Source organism: Ctenocephalides felis, unplaced genomic scaffold, assembly GCF_003426905.1.
Source record: "Ctenocephalides felis isolate EL2017-DRISC unplaced genomic scaffold, ASM342690v1 CF-g0.4_SCAFFOLD_03265, whole genome shotgun sequence".
Taxonomy (NCBI): domain Eukaryota; kingdom Metazoa; phylum Arthropoda; class Insecta; order Siphonaptera; family Pulicidae; genus Ctenocephalides; species Ctenocephalides felis.
In genome coordinates this window covers 382,929-403,907 of record NW_020539419.1, presented here as the reverse complement: position 1 = coordinate 403,907, position 20,979 = coordinate 382,929, and the positions used below count along the sequence as shown (strand labels likewise).

Below are 20,979 nucleotides of genomic sequence, written 5' to 3'. Positions count from 1 at the left end.
CATCTAGTGTCATCTTTAAGAGATCATCGAAAAGATATCGGAAAGATAACATTTTTCAGGGATCATAATGTTAAAATTTTTCAGAGATCGTAATGTTAACATTTTTATGTTACAAATAAGAGGCTATTGTATAATTGATAATAAGGAAAAAATTGTTTAAATAATTTTTATTTGATAACACAATAAAAATAATATTACATTTCCATATAAGTAATCTTATCAATATTCTTACGGTTCTAGTGATTATTATGATTATTTAGTGTTATTTAAGGCGATCGCCAGCATGTTGGAACCATGACTTGAAAACTTTTTCAATTCTTTCCTTATCAGAGGCACTCCATTTTTGTAAAACTGCATCTGAAAAATAGAATTATGAATAAAGTTACAGTCTATTCAATATAATGAGACAAACTGAGTTCGAAAATAACAAAAGTTTAGGAATTCCAAAGTTGCATTATTTGTAGGATAGGCAAGCTTTACCTGTGATCAATTTTATAAATATTAAGCCGTCGATCTTAATCGTATTTTTGACACCTGTCCAACTCATGTTATAAGCCATAACATCAGAAACAGTCAACACCCACGCGTTCCTTGCATGCTTTTCAAAACTTGCACCGCCAAGCTGCTTAATATTTTCTCGCTTTGAAATAATAACAGAGATAAACAAAGCAATGAAGATATAGTGTTTAAAAACAATAAGTCTAAGACATAATTAAATAATAAGCAGAAATAAATTGATGAGTAATGAATAGAAATTTGATCATGCAATTAGGTTTATAGGTTCAGAGTTAAATTTGCAATAAAAAAACTTACATATTGAGTAGCTGCGATGACATTTTGAATTTTCGTCTCAAATACTGCCAACTGACTCCGAGTTTGGATTGGCAATCCAAAATCTATTCTTTCCTTGACAGTATTATTGTTGGTGATGTCATTTTTTTCCGAGAGCGTCAAATAAATTGACGAAACCAAAGTTTTTAAACTTTTTACTTCGCTTAATAATTTCCCTGTCCATACATGAATATTGCAAAATTTATAATAACTATAATACAAATATAAATAAGAACATTTTAATTACTAAATTAATACTTACGACAACAGTCATGACCATGCGTATCCATCTCACTTCAGCCGAGAAAGACGTCTGGTCATCAGCTGGAAGTTCCGCACGAGGTCGAATAAAGATAGGAGACGGTTGTTCCATACTTCATCGACGAGAGAGATCTATTTTGATTCTAATCGGACTATCTATAAATAATAATTTTAAAATGACAAAAATTAGAAAAAGTGAAATAAATGTGTAAAAAAATTAATGAGATAAAATTAAATTACTGGACGTTTTGATGCTTCTTATCTGAGGCATTGTACGCAGGCGTATATTAGATGAATCTTGAATAAATAAATAAAAATTGGATTAAGTCGATTAAATAAAATTAATAAAAAAAAAATCTTTTAAATGCAACCATACCAATGCTATCAGAGTCGTTATTTAAACGAGGAGACTGAGGACTATCTTTCCGACAAAAGTCAGAATCTTGTGCTAAATTTGCGGACGAACTTCCAATTGCCAATTGAGTCATCATCACTGCTATGACGAGTTGAAGTACAGCTTTTACTTGCTGTTAGTGACTTCTGACCATTATTTTGAGTCACGTAGGTAGTAGGAGGCATTTTAATATTATCAATTTCGCTTTCTGAAAATAAAGTGTTCGATTAATATGGAACGAAATGATTGTTTATAATTAAATAACTTTATATGTTCCATACCTTCACTTTCAGAAGAACTTAATACCGATGCTAGCTTTTTCTTACATTTAGTTTCTATATAATAAATAAAATTAATATTAAAATTATTACAGAAAAGACTTTAGGTAAAGATAAAATAAATACCTACTATTTTGTACAGGGGTAGAGTCATCTTCTGTATCACAAAAGCGTGAAGGTTTACGGCACATTCTCTTTCCTTTGTCTGCTATATCTAATTTTTTATTAGCTTTAATAGCAGCAAAATCTTCATCATCATTTGTAGACAGATGTAGGGCATCTAGTTCAAAATCGTGCTTCATCATACGTCTCTGTTACAAAAAGCAAATGATAATTAAATAAATTATTATCTCACTATTGATATAATGTAATATATTATAGTAAATTAGATAATTAAATGCCTATAGTGAATTACTGCTAACTTTAGCATATTCATAATTGTAAGCTCAAGTACAGAAATACATGAAGAGATTAGAAAAAAATATTTTTGATCAACGATTATATATTTAATTGCATAGTGTAAATAATTTTACCAAATGGACCGCTCAGTCGAATATACTTATAAGTGATCCAATTATCTTTCGGATTGTCAGCTCTAATGATTTGTAAGGTAGGGTTCATTGTTTTCGGCCACTTAAACGTTTGTGAATCTGAATCGACCCACGATTCCGGCACGATTCCTGACGTTTTATTCCAAAACACCACATAATACATCTTGTGTTGAATCTTAAAAAAAATATCAAATCAGAAATTGTAAATATTCATTAAATTTAGCGCATTCTACATTTTATTAGACGCTTTAGAAAGATGATGCCGTAAAGGTTTTTTTTAATTAATGAAATCATTTATGTATTCATTCAATCAACAAAAATGTAAAAAAATATTTAAAATTAATAATAATTTGAAGATTAAAATATTTTTACTGCAATTAATTAAAAGAGCGACGGGCATTATGTTATAACAATTTTAAATAATTAAATTAGTTATAAAACATGAAAAAAATGTGTTTATAACCTATATTCATACTTACAAGTTTAATTATTAGTCAATTAAATTATTGACAGCTAATGAATAATCTGGAACACAAAGACTATTATTTATATTTTTAGCACTTTCACTCAGTTAAAAGTCATACCTTTATATTATAATAATACAATGAAAACAATATAAGCAATGCCGAACAAATGATAATGTAATTCACGCTTGTCAACAACCACTCTCTTATGGATGAGTGAGAGGTCCGTAGTATACGAGGTGTGTTCAAAAAGTACCCGGAATTACTAATAATTAAATTTCGCGGGTCTGGAGTGTCTGATTGTCAAAATTTTTTTTTATTGTGTTGGTATACATGCCCCTAAAGTATGATGAAATTTTCAGCTATATTCACTGTTTACTTTGTCTGTGGTAGTCGCTAAGGTTCGACGTGTTTTTCTGAGCTCGGCGATTTTTACAATGGAAGAATTGAAAAGTCAAAGAATTTGTATTAAATTTTGCGTAAAAAATGAATAAAGTGTTGCAAAGTGCAAAAATTCACCAGATATGGCTCCGTGTGACTTTTTCCTATTCCCAAAGTTGAAGAGACCCATGAAAGGACGGCGGTTTTCCTCGATTGAAGAAAATCGCTGAGAGTGCTCAAGGACATATCAAAAAGTGAATATCAAGGGTGCTTCGAAAATTGGAAAAAACGCTGGCATAAGTGTATTATATCTGGGGGGGACTACTTTGAAGGGAACCACATTAATGTAGACGAATAAATAAATATTTTTTTGAAAAAACGAAAATTCCGGGTACTTTTTGAACAGACCTCGTATGCTCAGATACTCTGATAGAAAATTATGGCACACAAGCTTTGAATTCGATTCGAGAAAAGCAGCACAGAGTTAATTTTTTTCAATATAATGATCGATGCGATTATAGTCGACACTGAATGTCGATTAAAAGCACTCAATCAATATTATGAGCAATATGATTTTATTTATATCAAATAATACTATATCAAAAAAGACCTTCTCAAATATTGTAATAACTTGGGAACATTACTTCGACAAAACGACACAATGACATACAGATATTCGAATTATATGTAGAAATGCAACTATTGTAAAGAAAATGAATTTGACAGAGTCTATAAAAAACGCAAAACAATCCTTTCAGTGCATATAAAAAAATAATTTGGAAGATATATATCCAAATGCTTATATCGCAATTAGAATTATGAACACTGTTCCAGTTAGCACAGCTTCCACTGAGAGAAGTTTCTCAAAGTTAAAATTGATTAAAACATATTTGAGAAGCACGATGAGCCCAGAAAAACTAACTGCATTATCTGTCTTATCGATTGAAGCGGAAATACCGGCTAGTATAAGCTATAAGAAAATCCATCTTTGTTCTACAATGAGTCAATTGAGCCTAAAAAATCTTGCAATATTGTCAATAGAACAAGAAATTACAAGTGATATAATTTTGAGAGCATTTTACACATTTTCGAGAAAACTAAAAGAGTATATATTATATAAATATATTAATGAGTGCATTCAAATATGTCTAAACAAATTTACTCTGTGTATTAATTAATATTGATAAATAACTTAATCATTTATTTATGTGTATTAATTTATAAAAACCACTATTTGATTGTCTTATAATAGAAAAGTCGACAAACCAGAGATCGCACGGGACAACAAAAGTTCCTGGTATGCCACTGTGCAAACCTGATGCAGTCCTGTTTACAGGAGATAAAGGGGGCATTTGTACTTATTTATTTCCTGTATTGAATTTAAGGTTTTCAAGTTGATTTCGTAGGCAGGTAAGAATGCCGAATTTCCGTGCTCCCTTAACACGTAGGATTTGCTTTATTATCACTAGTGAGTATTTTTGGAAATCTTATACGAAATGAATATATCTAGTTGTATTGTAATGTATTTGATTTATATACCACCAGTATTTTCGAAATGATCGAAATCTTAGTAGTATAAGTAGATGATAAATACAAAATTTAAAATTTCAATTACTTTGAGGTAAACTGAGTTGCTTTATACTTTTTGTTGCCAAAAAGTTGTAGATTTAAAATTAGGTCCAAATTAACAATTAGACCAACGTTTTGTAAGCTAAAAAATATTTATTAAAAGATTTACCATTAGATTTGTAGCATTATAAAGTGTTATATAGTTATTTTCTTGTTTTGTTTAATAAATTTATGAACGTTTTGTATTAATAGAATTTATTACAATTCCTATTTAAGTATTGAAAAAATATGTTGATAATAAATATGTTGCCATATTTGTTGCCAGAGTAAAATAGCACACAATAATGATGCTACAATAGATGAAATTGTAACAAGCGCAAACGATAGTGTTCAAATCTCTTCATAATTTATTCGAAAGTTAATTTTTTCGCTAACGAATATATATCAAAATAATTTACTCGACATAAGCAATTAGTCATATGTTTGATTAAACAGTATACAAAATCGTAAAAACCAATAACGCCGTACATGAGCATGGTATACTGCGCTAAAAAATTTAGATTTTGTGGTGAAAATTACGATAAGAAAGACTGATATATGGAGCAGCGATAGCCAGAAAAGTTTTCTTTTATTAGCAACTAGTCATTTTGTTCTAAAAATTAAATTCATTAGAAACTTATAATTAAACCCGTCAGCATTATCTGCAAATCAAGGATAATTTGTTAAATGTGTGTAGTACCTTCATAATCAGACTCCTAATCAGAAGATAGAGCTGCCACCTTCTCTTCTTCCTTAAGCCTCTTCCCAATTCTTCATTAGATGTATATTCTACGACCTTAGTATGCCTCCTTGCTAACTCATACGTATCTGAAACAAATATTATTTGAAATAAATACCACTTGACACTTTGGGGCATACTCAAAACTTCCAATCGTTTTTATTGGCAGCGCAGCGTCGAAACATTTTTTACATGCCTTCGTGGCCACCACGCTTCCTTTATAAAATCGCTGTCATTATTTTCAATCATCAACCAATTGGTCGGTATCTCCGACGGATGGTTTTTCACATATACAACAGCAAAAGGTTTCAGGATACTATATAAAAAGAAGCAATGTCCATTGAACATGAAGTAATTCAGTATGCATATAAATAAATGATTTACTTACGGAGCCATTTTCTTCGAGTTCGATTGTAATAAACAATATAATGAACAGTATAACTTCTGCCTCTTCGGAACTTTAACAGCATAAAACGAATTGCAAGAAAAAACACACTTATATACGCACGACACGCCATGTTTGTTTCTCTCTCGTTTTTGTTTACTTATAACTCTTTACAACTTCATGTCAAATATCCAACAACTTTCCGGTACATAGGAAACTTCACTTCGTACACTTGGTTATATTGTTGTAAATTTAACATTTGCTTCAATTTGGCAACAACAAGAAAAAATGTTTTGAAATATATATTTTATTTTCAAATTTGTAGAAGAAAATCTAACTTTTTCTGTACTTGCTTTCAAACGTTCCCGCCATCATGCCGTGATGGTCAAGTGTCATCTTTATATCTTAACTTAACAATGTTTCCAAATTTATCTCCACTGAACAAAACTAATTCTGACCATACAAACTTTGCCAACATTACTAGTTCAACTTAGGCCATGAAACCCGATCTTTACCTTCCCACGCATAGCAAATTTTGAATGACACTTAAAAATCTTTTTTTTAGAGCGAAGCAGCTTCAAAGACTTGATTGTTCATTTTGGCATAAGCCATTCAGGCTGCAACTGAGAGAAAGAAGTTATTAGTAACAGTTAATAATTACTTTTTATTTCAACATTTTAATCTAATGCAAAAATACCTTTAAAAATTTTAATTAAAAATAAATCTTTTAATGGAAAGTTATCCTTTCTGCTAAACCATGTGCATTCTGCAGCCAATTCCTTAGTGAATAAGTTTTTTTTAAAAAAAATCACTATGATCTGCCTGCTCCCTCCAATACGAGTAAGATACTTTAGCTGAAAATAGAGTATTGCAAAATTAAATTCAAAAATTTTGTACAAACAAAAAAACTCATCAATTCAGTGCTTTTTGCAGTTCATTCTGGAAAAGCACTTCGCAGTCTTTAATATTTTCTATAATTTTTAATGGGAAAAACTTCTCACAAATGTTTTCATCCTCCTGCTGGACACTATTACGGAATGAGTAATGCCTTGATAGCAGTTACCAAGCTATCATTATATATTTTACTCTCCTTTACGTAGTACCGAAAGGAATCTATTAAAAATTGACAAGATTAAATAATAATTAAGACACAATAACTATGAATCACTCATATTCTATGCGGGTCAATCTTTCCATCAAGGCCTCTACAGGCAGAGGTTCCTCTTTTTGTGTGCCTTGATCAAGTGTTTTGTTCTTTTGTTATATCCTGCTTTTTTCTTGCCATCTGCCTGGAATTTAAAATTAAATTAAATTCTGTGTCAGCTGCAAGAACATTAGTCGAATAAATATGATACAAAGAATTTTATAAAAGTAACTACTCACAATAATCTTTCTCTTCCTCAACTTTACTTTCAAACACCCTTTTGGTCCCTTTGCGCGACATCTTCCTCGCGGCTCATCACTTTGCGAGGCTTTACTATCCGCTGCCGCTCTTCTGGCTTTTTCATACGAAGCTAAGAATTCAAATAAACTAAAAATAAAAACACTGCAACCTATGTCCTAAAAAAAAGTAAGTTACTGATTTATCTAAGAAAAGAGTACAACAAATTTTAAATCAAAAAGTTGATAACTTACAAAAGTTTGTGAATGGAAACGCGATTCAGGACAATACTGATGCTTTTTCATAAACTAGTGGTACAAACGGTACTGTTGGGAACGTAGCCAGTTTAAGTATAGTTTTTCAATTCAATATTGGACCTCGTAATGCAAATATATCTTGAAAAACCTTTGTTGCAATTGTTTTGTTTAAAATGTATTATTAGGGTATTATGGAATAAAAGAAAATAAGAAAATGTACGAAAAACCTAACCTGAAAAATGGTAACCATCTAGTAAATTATATTTAATTTAAATAATATTGTATTTTGTGTTTTCCTTTGGTAGAGTTTTGCATGGAAATCCATCACATAAAAGCATAACTCATGTTCCAGAAAATCGAGAAAATGGTTTGCGATTGTTTTTTTTTATTAATTTTTAAATATACTTACATGTGCCACTATTTGAGCTTACATTCACGGATACTCTCGGATATTAAATAGTTTAGTTGTATGTGCTACTATTTGAACAAACATAATTTTATTTGTTTATGAGCTTCTTGTTGAACAAAAGTTAATCTTAAAGATCTGCGCATCATTTCAAGTACAAAAAATTATTCAAATTAAGTATTGCATTGTTGATGTAAAGTGTCGGTAGTTTTCTTAAATTATGTTTTTTCATATTAAATATGTGACGTCTTTGAATATGTGAAATTTGTTCTAATGTATAGGATTTGGATAGAAATTTTGATTGCCGAACGCTAACTAAACAAATTGGGAAATATTAAATAACAGGAGGAAAATAAGATTATGGTGAAAGTAGTGCTATAAATGAAATATGATAATGATGCGAAATTATTACGTTGATGAAACAAAATATAATGGATTATTGAATTAAAGTAAAAACGCTGCCATTAATTATATTACAGCAGTTATAAAAATTCATACATATAATTATCTTAATTTATCAACAATAGATCGTGAAAGAGGGTTAATACTAATAACGACTGATAATTTCATGACATCAAATTGCGATTTTATTGCCTCCTGTTGAAGAACAAAAAGTATTATTGGAAGTGAAACAATTTAAATGTTTAGTCATATTATTTCGATGTGAAAAATGGTATCAATTTGATACAAAGCAAATGATAAATAGTTTTGCTTCTACATGAAATAACATGAGCCTAAAACATGTCATGAAAGGAGTCAATGGATTTTTAATGACCATTGTGATACTACCAATACTAATAATTTGATTGATACGCCTAACCGACGAGTGACTTGAAACATCTGTGTAAGAAATTTTGCGAAGCTTTTTACAATCTAGTCAAAGACATTCAAATTTATCTTACTGATTGTGAAAATAGTTTTCGACCAAATAGAAAGAGCATGGGCATTAGAGATTATTGATTTTCTTTCATTAACACAACATTAACACGTGTTTTAAAAAAAGTGGTATTCTTAGTTTAGTCGAAGAAATTTTAACACATCCAATGGATTTTGAGGTATTTTAAATCGGTGACAATAACAGTAAAAAATATTAACTCAAATGAAATATATAATACTGATATCTTAACCATGGATTAAGTGGTATAATTTATTGACAAACGAAGATATTTTAATACTTGCAGAAATAACTAAGTTATGATGCCAAAATCTTGGAACCCTCATCTGACTTACCTGATCTCTGGGACAAGTTATTTCCAATCTTCGACAAATTATTTATTGGTTTAACATATATCACTAAATTTGTGAAGTCATATGATGGAAATGGAGACATGAGATGCAGCATGGATATTATAAAAATAAAAAGTGAAGCTGAATAAAATCGATCTCGTACTCATTACACGATTTTTAAAACCGATATTAACCATTTGTATTCACAATTGCAAATATTGAGAAAATTTTGGAGGATAATTAATTACTATTTACCCAAGCAATAAAATACATATAACTAATTTTTAATATTCAACAGGCAACACATCATGAAATGCGTAAATTGTAATAGTATTGTCTTTGTTTTTGACCAATATTTCTAATTGGAAAACAACCGACACTCAAAAACATATCAACAATACATACAAATTAATATATCAAAGTGGTAATTTGAATGCAAAATTATATAACTCGATTTAATAATATAATTACAATAATTATATATAATAATATAAGAGGACATATTATCTCTTTATATATAGTTAAGTATTTTGTCTTATAATTATACATTCATATGTTTCTACTTACCACTATATTTCATATACACATATATTGCGCGGCATAAGGTTTATTTTTGAGCATACAAGATGCTGCACATTTTGTAATAGGTGAAGTTCTTATTTTTATATTATTATATGTATTAGACACAAAAATACTTTATCGATATTTTCTGGTTCTTTATACGTTCCATTTTTTTGTATTTTTTTAATATTAGATTCATTTTCTTTTTATGTTAATGTTTGTGCCATGCAAACTCTAGTGGAATATTTTATTTTCAATATCTGAACGATTTATAAATATCGATTTACCAGCAAGTGCACTACTTTTATTTCAGTTTCATGTTTCACATGCTATAATATCATAAATTTTTTAAGTTACATATATTCAGGTTATGTTTATCGAACAAAAAAATATTAGGGTTACAATAAAAAGAACTTTTTCACGAAACTGCTGATCGGTATAGATTTTAAATTCACAGCTAGTTATATGAACTCTGTTTGAAGAGAGTGTACCAATTCAATGTAAGTTTCCTCTAATCAGGTTTTTAAATCTTCAAATAGAATTTAACAAATGCAAAAAGGGACGAAACGAGACTGTAAAAAACTTTGCTTTTAGGCTACCAATGAATGTTTTGTATTGTGTGATTTTGCATAGCCCTACCTTCTAATTTAACGAGTAAAATAAATTTTAATAGTGCTTTATGCTCAGTTGGATCTATACTTTCAAAAACATAATATACAAGTATGCAGAAATTCGTTTAATTTTTTCTTATTTGGTTCATCAAAAGTTTTAATAATATCCATGGCCATTTGTAAAGATAAAACTGTTGTGGGAGCCATGTTCCACATGTTTTGATTATTTAAATCAAAATGTAATGAAGGTAAAGATGAAAACTTAGGATTTGTACGGGCTTGGGGAGTGACGTCTACTTCACTATTACAAACTGCGTAACCAAATCTAAATTACTACTGTCACCTGAATTAAATGAAACGCGGTTCTCAAATATGGACTCTGTTGATCTGCTAATAACACGTTCCTGCGGCAGTACACATCAATGAATCAACACTAAATTATGAGTTAGTGACAAGCATAAAAATGTGCAAACTAAACAAAAATTCTCTATTTTTTTCTAAAACTTTAAAATCTTGGTCTAAGAACTATAAATTTATCTCAAAAATGGAACATATATGTAAGGCATACAGGAATGAAATTTATGCTTGATTGTGAATCATTTTATTTCATATTAACATCTCTCGGAAGTAATTCTCCAATGAGGCATACACAATTAATAATTCCTTCATAAATATCATAGGGTTTGTTGTGTTCTGTGTTGTTGGTTCCTATCACTATAACCACTATTTTAGTTCTTTTATTCGAAAATTCGCCGGTTTTAATACGATATAAAACATTTTCCACTTTATCGCCTCCAATGCCAAAATTAGCAGCATGAAATTGAAACTTGGCCCAAATGGAATGCATAACCTTCCTGCAATAAGGGAGGATACAGTGAGAATAACATCGTGGTCAACTTTCGCCAATTTTAAATTATTTAAATGTTTTTGACGCCACGTTTTACTTGTTCTAGCAATAGGGATGACGCTTTTATTGATATTTTCAAACTTTCCAGACATAGTGAATAACAGTAATAATAAATTAACAACTTTATTTGTGATACAAACAAACTTGTAAATTCTGATAATTCAATCTTTTGTGGAAAGATATCTTTATCAGAATTCTGATACAAACAGGCACAAATATCTAACTTATTTTAGTTAGTTACTTACAGAAACTTTGGTATGTCTGCACAAAATTCTAAATTATTATAGTAGGTTACAGAAACTCGTGGATTAGCGTGAACTCAAACAAAATAAAGCTTTACTCTTCAATTCGTTCGTCATTTGGATTTTTGTTTTGTTTGTCACCTTCTAGCAGTGTTGCCAACTCACTCATAGAGCAAAACTGTAGATATGCCTATGCCATAGGCTTACTAATAGGACTGTCTAGTCACTAGACTTTAGTAGACTGTGGACCGTATTAACAAAACACAGTTTGCTGCAGATAACTGATCGTTACCAATTTCAAAAATAAATTTAGTCAAAACTCCATCACTAAAATTTCCAAAGTTTGGAACATTTCAGATTATACTATAGATACATAAAAAATATAAATTTTTGAAATTTAAAAGAAGAGCACTCAACTATAAGTTAACAGACATAATGCAAAAGATGAAATAGAATCAGCATAAGTCAAATATAGAAATCATATAGAAATGATCATTAGCTAATCTTAAATCTAGTTTATGTAACAATTTGAAGTTTAGAAATACATATATAAAAAACATACATCGTGAACAGAATAGTATTTTATAAATGTGTCTAAAATTTTATATTTATTTCAAAAAGATAAAATTGGTAACTTAAAAACAAAGCAGTTAAATTAATCAAGGTTTAAATCTTAAAATTAACATTCTTGAACTCAGTGGAAGTAGGAATTAAATTTATAGTACTGGATAAAATCATTGGATATGGGATCATCGATATGAGGATATGATATGATTGATATAGATAGAATTTAGTATTCTAAATTAAGAAATGAAATAGTGTAAAAATAGAAATATTTTTTTATTTAAATTATAATATAATCACATACAATTTCACCCTCAACTGATAGTGAAAGCGATAACCGGATAATAAATTGGTTGATACGTGCGTGAGGCATTTTCAAGGTTGGTATTATATCCACAGGCGGCATAATTTTCGCTACCGGCACGATTCGCACTGTCATTATCGCTGGTCGTCCACCATTTCGAATATTTTGCCAATATGTTAGATATTTAAATTCCTGGCTATTTCATTCCTGGTATATATGTATAAAAAATTTCTAAACAAAGCTTAGTATTAGAATAGAAATGCTAGTTTCATGGTATATTTATACTATTGAAAAATTTATTTTTTAGAAATAAAGCCAAATAAATTCTATCTTAATCCTAGATTTCTTAAATAACATAATTGATAAGGATCTAACAATAACATATTTAATAAAAGTAGTAAAAATAACATAATAAAGTAAAACTATTAATTAGAATCTCCAATAGGTAGTGGACATATTTTTGTTATAGGCCGCACATAAATTCCAGCTTTGGTTTTTTACGGTTACTACGCGTACTTTACCATCAGTACTGGGATTTACGTTTGTGATACGGCCTAATAAGCAATTCAAGGTGGCAAGTTATCCTCCTTTAATAACACTACATCATTTATTTTAATATTAGGTGTTTCTAATTGCCATTTGTAACGTTTTTGTAACAAACTTAAATAATCTATAGACCATTTTTTCCAAAACATACCTAATCGAGTTAGATTTTGCCATAATGAAAGTCTAGTCTATCTACAACAATGGGTTCAGGAAAAGCAGTTAACGCGTCACCTATCAGAAAGTGACCTGGAGTTAAAAACGTGTGTTCAGATGGTTCTTCATACACGCCAGTGATTGGACGAGAACAACTATGCGAGTGTTGTCAAAATCCCTTCCAGAAAAATCACGTTTAATTTGTTGTAATGATAAATTAAGATTTACGTTGGCACTGCACTTTTCTATCCGAACATGATTAACCGAAACCTTTTCAACCGGGCCAGAATTATTTCCTAAATTTCCTGCTATAGCCCAACCGAAGACAGTATTTTGTAAAATCGGTTTGCCTTCCCCGAGTATAATTTTCTCATTCAAAAGGATTTCAAAAAATATTTCAACACCGATTAAGGGGGTATTCTACTGTAGAGTCATGAATTTCGCCCGGTTTTTGAAGCGCTGTATAAAGGAAACAAATAATATTTTTACAATCGATTTTCTTATTATTTGTTTATTGATATTTTATTATTACATAAAAAATATTAAAAAAAAAAATTAAAATTCACAAAGTTATGAGCAGTCAAAGTGGGGGTTCCCAAAAAAGAGGGTGTCCTGGCGTACATGATTCCAACCCTCCTGGTGATTTGAAACATAAAAAATAGATGGATTCTTAATTATAATAGATGCCGCTATCGTATGAACCTTGGATAAGTTAAAAAAAATTTGTTTGATTGAATGGCGGCAGTTTGAAAAAACAATTATGTTTTTTCATGTTTTTTTAACAATTCCGAATTTTTTAAAAATACTAAATGAAAAGTTATAGTTTTGGGCAAGGTCCATACGATAAAGCGATGTATAGAGAAGATTCTCTCCAAATTTGAAGTAAATCGGTTCATTAGAACTCGAGATATCCTTACCGCCAGCTCGAAAAAAGTAGTTCCGAGAAAAACGCGTTCAAAGTTTTGAGATAAGTCGGACCCGAACCGAGGCCACGTCACTAAAACGGCTATAACTCAGGAAATAATAGTAATTTTGAAAAATCCTTTTAATGACATATTTTTGAATAACTAAACTTTGAAAATATGAAAAAACAATTTTTTCGATTTTTTCAAAATTCTACAGTAGAATACCCCCTTAACAACTCAACCTCCCCTGGACTATTAAAATTCTGGTCCGACAAATACATATTTTTGGTAAAGAAAATTTAGACTTCTCCATGTACTGTGACGGCAAATAATTTGATATTTTATTTAAGACGACGAATTTCAATTTTTTCTGAAAACTGCTAGTAATATTCGAAATTGTGCAATAAATAAAGTTACTGGATCTAACTGACGCGCCGTCAACACCGCTTAAAAGTAAATTTGAATCATGTAATTTAAATCCGAGTTTATTAGCAAGATTTTTGGCAGAAAATAGAAATCGACTTTTTGAGTGAACGGAGTATCCGATTTGAATGATCTAAAAAACATTCAATTAGTAATGATAATGGGAGAAGTGTTTATTAGTTTTTGGTAAAGACAGGCTCAGCCATTTCGAAAATACGGAGCTAAATATATAAAAAATGGCAGTTCTTGAGAGAACTAAGCGTTCGATTTAAATGATTCAAAGAACTTTCTGCTTGTCTTAACAAAATAATTGATTTTGGAAAAAAAAAATTTGTTTCAACTTTTTTCAAAAAAATTTTTGTTGTATATCGAAAATAATTCAGATTTCATTTTTAATTCTGACTGTAGTTCTAATATACTTTAAACAAATAATTTCAACTTTGCAATTCAGTTTATATAATTCTTATAAAAATATTAGACAATGTTACAATATTAATAATCTATTTGAAAACATTTAATAATACTCGATCATTTTGTTACGGTTCGGGAAGTTCCAGCAATTTGCCTTAAGGCACGATGCCATTTACCCCACTAGTTTTTATTTTAACTTAATGATTATTATGTTAGAATATTATACAAAGATTTATTTACTTAAGGGGGCATTCTACTGTAGAAGCATGAATTTTGTCCGGTTTTTGAAGCGCTGTAAAAAGGTAACAAATAATATTTTTACTATCGATTTTTTTATCATTTGTTTACTGATATTTTATTTTTATATAAAAAAAATTATTAAAGAAAAAAAATTAGAATTCACAAAGTTATGAGCTGTCAAAGTGGGGGCTCAAAAAAAAGTGGGCGTCCTGGCGTGCATGATTCCAACCTTCCTGGTGATCCGAAACATACAAAATAGATGGATTCTTCATTATTATAGATGCCGCTATCGTATGAACCTTGGATAAGTTAAAAAAAGATTTTTTGTTTGAATGGCGGCAGTTTGAAAAAAAATATTTTTTTTCATGTTTTTTTTAACTCCGAATTTTTTAAAGATACTAAATGAAAAGTTATAGTTTTGAATTAGCAATAATATATGATCTGAATCTATACATAAATTGTTTTGCGCTCGATTGGTTATTAAAAAACCTTTGAATAGTATTTTTACGAGATTTGTCCTTCCATATTGTATTCTTGGGTAAAGCTAGTCATTTGCGCTCATGGTGGTTTCCAGCAACTTCTCTTCAGCCAATCTGTTAACCAGTTGCTGAAGAGGTTTAGGCGAGTTCTGAAGCTTCCCTTGAATACTTTTAAAATAGTTTTCAAAGGAAAAATAACTGAATCCGTTCAAACTACATTTGAAGGCCAAAACATCATTTGCAATATGTATTAGGTTATGGGTGTTGTACGTTAATCTGTCAGCGCCATATATTTTGGGGTATTCATTTACAAATTTAATGAGGAATTTTTTATCTACATCATTTTTCTCGATACAGGTTTCAGGATCACATAAGATCCTGATACCCAAATTAAGTTGTATAAAATTGATGTAGTTTGCATTCTGTATTGCTGGCTGCATGACAATTGGCCCCAAATAAAATAGAAATAACCTAAATTCTGTGGCTTTTCAGTTCATGTAGTCTTTAAGTCTCTTTAACTCTTAAAAGTTTCTTGGTGACACCTAGGCAGACCATATGCATGTAGTAGAGTGCTATTTGAGATACCATTCCGATATTTAATTCCTCCAAAATGGAATCATTTGTGTGATGTCCTGGATTCGTCCTCATGCGAAAAGATTCATCCGTTCGAAGATCTTTTTTTTTTTTTTTTTTTTGTTACAATTTATTTTTGTTAATCAAGACTTTAATGTCTTATTTACAAAATTGATATGATTGCAAAAAAAATACAAAAAAAAAACAAAAAATGCAATACATTGAATATAAAATGAAAAAAGTTAAATTAAAAATTAAATTAAAACAGTAATACAAAAATAATAACATAAATGAACGATGACGTGATGATGTATGCCGCGTACTACGTTAGGACGCGTGCAGACATTGGGCTAGGTGTTTGGTAGATCGGAAGGCCATTTCTTGCTCAATCTTCTTATCGGTCTGTGGATCGCTTGAATTGTTGGATTTGTATGCTAGATTAATTTATTGTTGAAAGATGAACTTCTAATCTTGATCATTTCGTTGACTGTTGAGATTTTCAAATCCTTATGTAGGCAAAAATTCGAAATATACCAAGGCGCATTAGTAAGGATACGCAGAATTTTATTCTGGCACCTTTGAATGATGTTTATGTTAGATTTGCATGAGCAACCCCATAGTTCGATTCCATAAGTCCAAATGGGCACTATGATTGTTTTATACAAAAGTACCTTGTTATCGAGAGAGATTTCAGATTTCCTCCCAAAAAGCCAGTAAAAATCTTTTATTTTCAGTTGGATTTGTTTCTTTTTATATTCAATGTGCGTTCTCCATGTCAATTTCGAATCAATGTGCATGCCTAAATATTTAACAGAATTGCATAGTGGAATTATTGAATTGTTCATGATGATAGGTGGACTGTTGTGATGTTTTAGAGAAACAATTATGTGCTGTGATTTTTCGATATTGATTTTGATATTCCAATCTAAAAACCATTTTTCGAGACTAGATAAATAATTTTGTAACTGACAAGTTGCTGTTCTAATATCGGAATTGCATGAAATAATTGCTATGTCATCGGCGTAAGTGCATATGGTTAGAAGATCATCTGTGGGCATATCGTTTGTGAAAAGAAGATAAAGTACAGGGCTTAGTACACTGCCCTGTGGTACCCCGCATTCTATATTTCTGATGCTCGAAGTCACATCTTTAATTTTGATTCTAAATTTTCTATTAAGCAAATATGAGCTTAAGATATTGAAGTAGTTTGGAAAAGTTGTTTTGATTTTATATAGGAGTCCTGAGTGCCAAACCTTATCAAAAGCCTGACTGACATCTAAGAATACGGCTACACTGTGTTCCTTTCTATTCATGGCTTCAAGAATACGAGACACCGTTCTGTTGCATTGTTGAATTGTAGAGTGATTTTTTCTGAAGCCAAACTGATGGTGAGGAATCCAACTATCATTCGGATGATCTTCTGACAATCTCTGCAACAAAAGTCTCTCTAAAATTTTCGATAATATCGATAAAAGACTGATAGGACGGTATGAACTAGCAGTGTGATGGTTTTTGTTTGGTTTAGCGATCATAATAATTTCTGCAGTCTTCCACGCTGTGGGCCAATAATTGTATTGAAGTATGGCGTTGAAAATATTTGTTATATATAAAATACCTTTTGTAGGCAATTTTTTTAACATCTTTGGAGTAATTTTATCCATACCTGGCGAAGATCTATTTTTTATCCTTTTTATTTCACATAAGACATCATTTGGTGAAAAATGTCCTAACGGTGTAGAATGTATGGGTTGATTTATGAAATTGTTAATTAAATTATTCTGGGAAATATTTCGAGCGCTAAAAATGCTACTTAGATGATCAGCAAATGCCTCCGCTTTTTCTTCGTTGCTTTTGGCCCAAATGAATCCATTTTGGTTGGTTATTTTCAGAGGAGGGTTTTGTTGTAGGGGTTTACTTTTGTTTCTGATTGGTTTTCATATGGAATTATCGTACCTATTTAGCTGCAATATATACGACCTGAATGTACAATTCTTCCATTCTTTCATTTTTTTCCTCAGCGTGTTATTGAGATGATTAAGCGATGTCTTGGTATTAAGTTTAATTAAGAGATCCATTGGTAGATGAGAATATTGCCAGGTACGTCTTGCTCTTCGTTTCTGTGCAATTAGCTTCTTAATCTCTTGCGGAATTATTAGATTATCATTTCTTGGATTAATGTTCGGGGTGATCTGCTTGGTTGTTTCACGTACAATCTCAGAAAAATAATCTATATTATTTTCTATATCAATAACGCTTGTAGGCCTAGATTTTGGAAATAATTTTGAATCAAGTATGGATTTGAATTGAATCCAGTTAGAAAGATTGTTGTGTAGAATATGATTGTTGATAACTGGAGTAGGAAATGTGCTAAACGTCACAAGTATTGGAGAATGATCTGAAGAGAGATCGTAACTAGATTCAATATTGAGATTTGAAAGATCAATACCTTTCACAATAAAAAAATCTAAAAGGTCTGGAACTTTAGTAGGGTCAGAAGGCCAATAAGTTGGACTGCAAGTTGAAATAAAAGAGAGGTTATTTTGCCCTATGGCTGCATGAAGAATCTTTCCTTTGGCTGTAGTCTGTCTAGAACCCCAGGCAATATGTTTACAATTAAAGTCACCACCAATGATAAATTTATTACCTAATTGAGAGAAAAATGAAGAAAACTGAGCACAAGAAATTTTGAATCTTGGTGGACAATAAACAGCAGAAACACAAAAATTATATAAATTTGTTTCAACAGAAATTTGAGTTGCTTGTAGAAAATCATCAGAAATATTTGGTAGAACAAAATGTTCGAAGATCTGAAAATGTGTTATTTAAAATGACATGGGTTGAAAACTCTCCTCTTTGAATACATTTGGAGCAGCTTTCATAACCCGCATGCCAAGTTGTCTTTGTAATGAACGCACGCGCAGGACTATCACAGATTATTTTTGATATATAAACATGACAATTTTTATTGAGAAAAATTAAACCATGATGTTGTAACACTTTCATTTCTTCCACAAAAGGCTTAAGGAAAATGTGAAAATGCATCATCTGGTTTACCATTTCCATGATGCACCCCTACCAGAAATGGTTCAACCTTCTGTGGAATATCTAACATCAGAGATATGGGCCAAAAGGCACTAGCCGAACTCTTCGTCAATGGAATGTAGAATACCTTCTTCTACCCGAAAATGAATGTATTAATTTTTAACGTTAATTAATTTTATACCATCGGTGGCATATTTTGGAGTGCCCAATAACGTGCGAGCATCGGCCGGTAATTCGTCTTTGTGCTCAATTTTGTATATCTAGTATCTTGTCTGCTAGAGGTTTAGTTCCGTTGGGTGAGACTTCATATCCTAAAAACTTTACTTTTGGTTTTCCGAAGACACATTTTGTTGGATTGACTACAACACCGAATTCTTGCAACTTTTTGAATACAGTATGTAAATGTCACATATGCTGTTCGTGCGATTCCGATGCAACCAATATATCATCGATGTATGCATAACAGAAGTCCAAACCTCGCAAAATTTCATCCATGAACCGCTGAAAAGTTTGCGCTGCATTGCGTAAGCCAAGTGTCATAAACGGAAATTCGAATAGGCCGAAAGGCGTAGTGATTGCAGTATTTGCAATGTCTTCCTCAGCTACAGGGATTTGATTGTAAGCTTTCACTGAATCGATGGTAGAAAATATTACCTTACCACATAATGCTTGCGCAAAATCATGGATATGGCGAACTGCGATAGTCTCCACAAGGTCGTCACGCAGAACCTTTTCGTACCATATGTAAAGGCGATGACCAACAGCTCTTGGACGGTCGTGCTGTCCCTGCTTTAATCATTTCTTCGAACTCATATTTAGCAGCTTTTAACTTACCCGGTGCAAGGCGACGTGGTTTATATGCTATAAGTGGCCCTGATGTAGTTTTAATATGATGTTGAGTAACAAGTTTGCACACCCCTAATGCAGTCTGCCGTGTTAGGTCTGGATATTTCTCTAAAATTTTATCATATGGGTATAATGTGCCTCATCATTTCAACGGAAGGTATTATTCTATTTTCCGATTGAAGTGGAACCGCTGAATCTGCAGGGGTTTCAACTAATATACGCTTTTCAACATCAATCGCGAGATTGAAATAAGCGAGTAAATCTACACCAATAATAGGACGCGACACCTCTGCTATCACGAAATTCCATGATAAGGTTTTGCTAAGTTCAAAATCTAACTTTAAAGATAACATACCGTATGTAGCTAACGGTGTTCCATTCGCTGCTGAAAGCTCAAATGAACATTTCTTACGGAACATTTCACTAAACTGCGCGGGTACACACATACATCGGATCCAGTGTCTATCAGATAACTCGCATTTGTCTCTTTATCTGTGATGAAAATGCGGCGAGAGTTACTTGGGCGTTTGTCACTAGCCGCCATTAGTAAACGCCCGTATCGTTTTCTGACTTAAAATTACACCTTCTGACTTCCGTAGCGTTTATGAAACCAACATAAGTTATCTTGTCGTCTTCTAAATGACACTTTCTTCTTCTGATACATTTGGATCTTATCTAAACGCTTTGAAATAGCTTCGATAACTTGACGCATTTGACACAGTTCAGCATTCTTTGTTTCATTCTCAGAGGTTTGCGAATCTGTAATCACAGCTACACGTTGCTGTAAATGGTTAATGTATAAGCGGTCAGCTAGTTCACCTACCTCTTGTATTGACTGTGTTACAGAAGCTACCTCCAAAAATGATTGAATTTCCACCGGTAGTCTGAATAACCATATTGCTTTAACTGCGTTATCGGTCATTGAATTCCCGACTAAAGTCCTCAAATGACGTAGGTATTGAGATGGTGTCCTATCACCCAAGTCTACATCCGTCATCAACATTTGCAT

At 31.3% G+C, this 20,979-nt stretch overlaps 2 protein-coding genes across 2 annotated transcripts; both read right to left on the bottom strand.

Annotated features, from left to right (window-relative positions):
• Positions 1–10,936: 10,936 nt before the first annotated feature.
• Positions 10,937–20,389, bottom strand: LOC113382065. The gene is made up of 4 exons (XM_026620625.1): positions 20,191–20,389; positions 19,864–20,078; positions 19,534–19,778; positions 10,937–11,189 (listed from the first exon to the last, which is right to left on the bottom strand). The coding sequence occupies exons 1-4, from the start codon at positions 20,387–20,389 to the stop codon at positions 10,937–10,939; spliced, it is 912 nt and encodes a 303-aa protein (XP_026476410.1).
• Positions 20,390–20,547: 158 nt separating this feature from the next.
• LOC113382064 lies at positions 20,548–20,979 on the bottom strand. The gene has a single exon (XM_026620624.1). It carries the CDS (start codon positions 20,977–20,979, stop codon positions 20,548–20,550), a length of 432 nt encoding a protein of 143 aa, XP_026476409.1.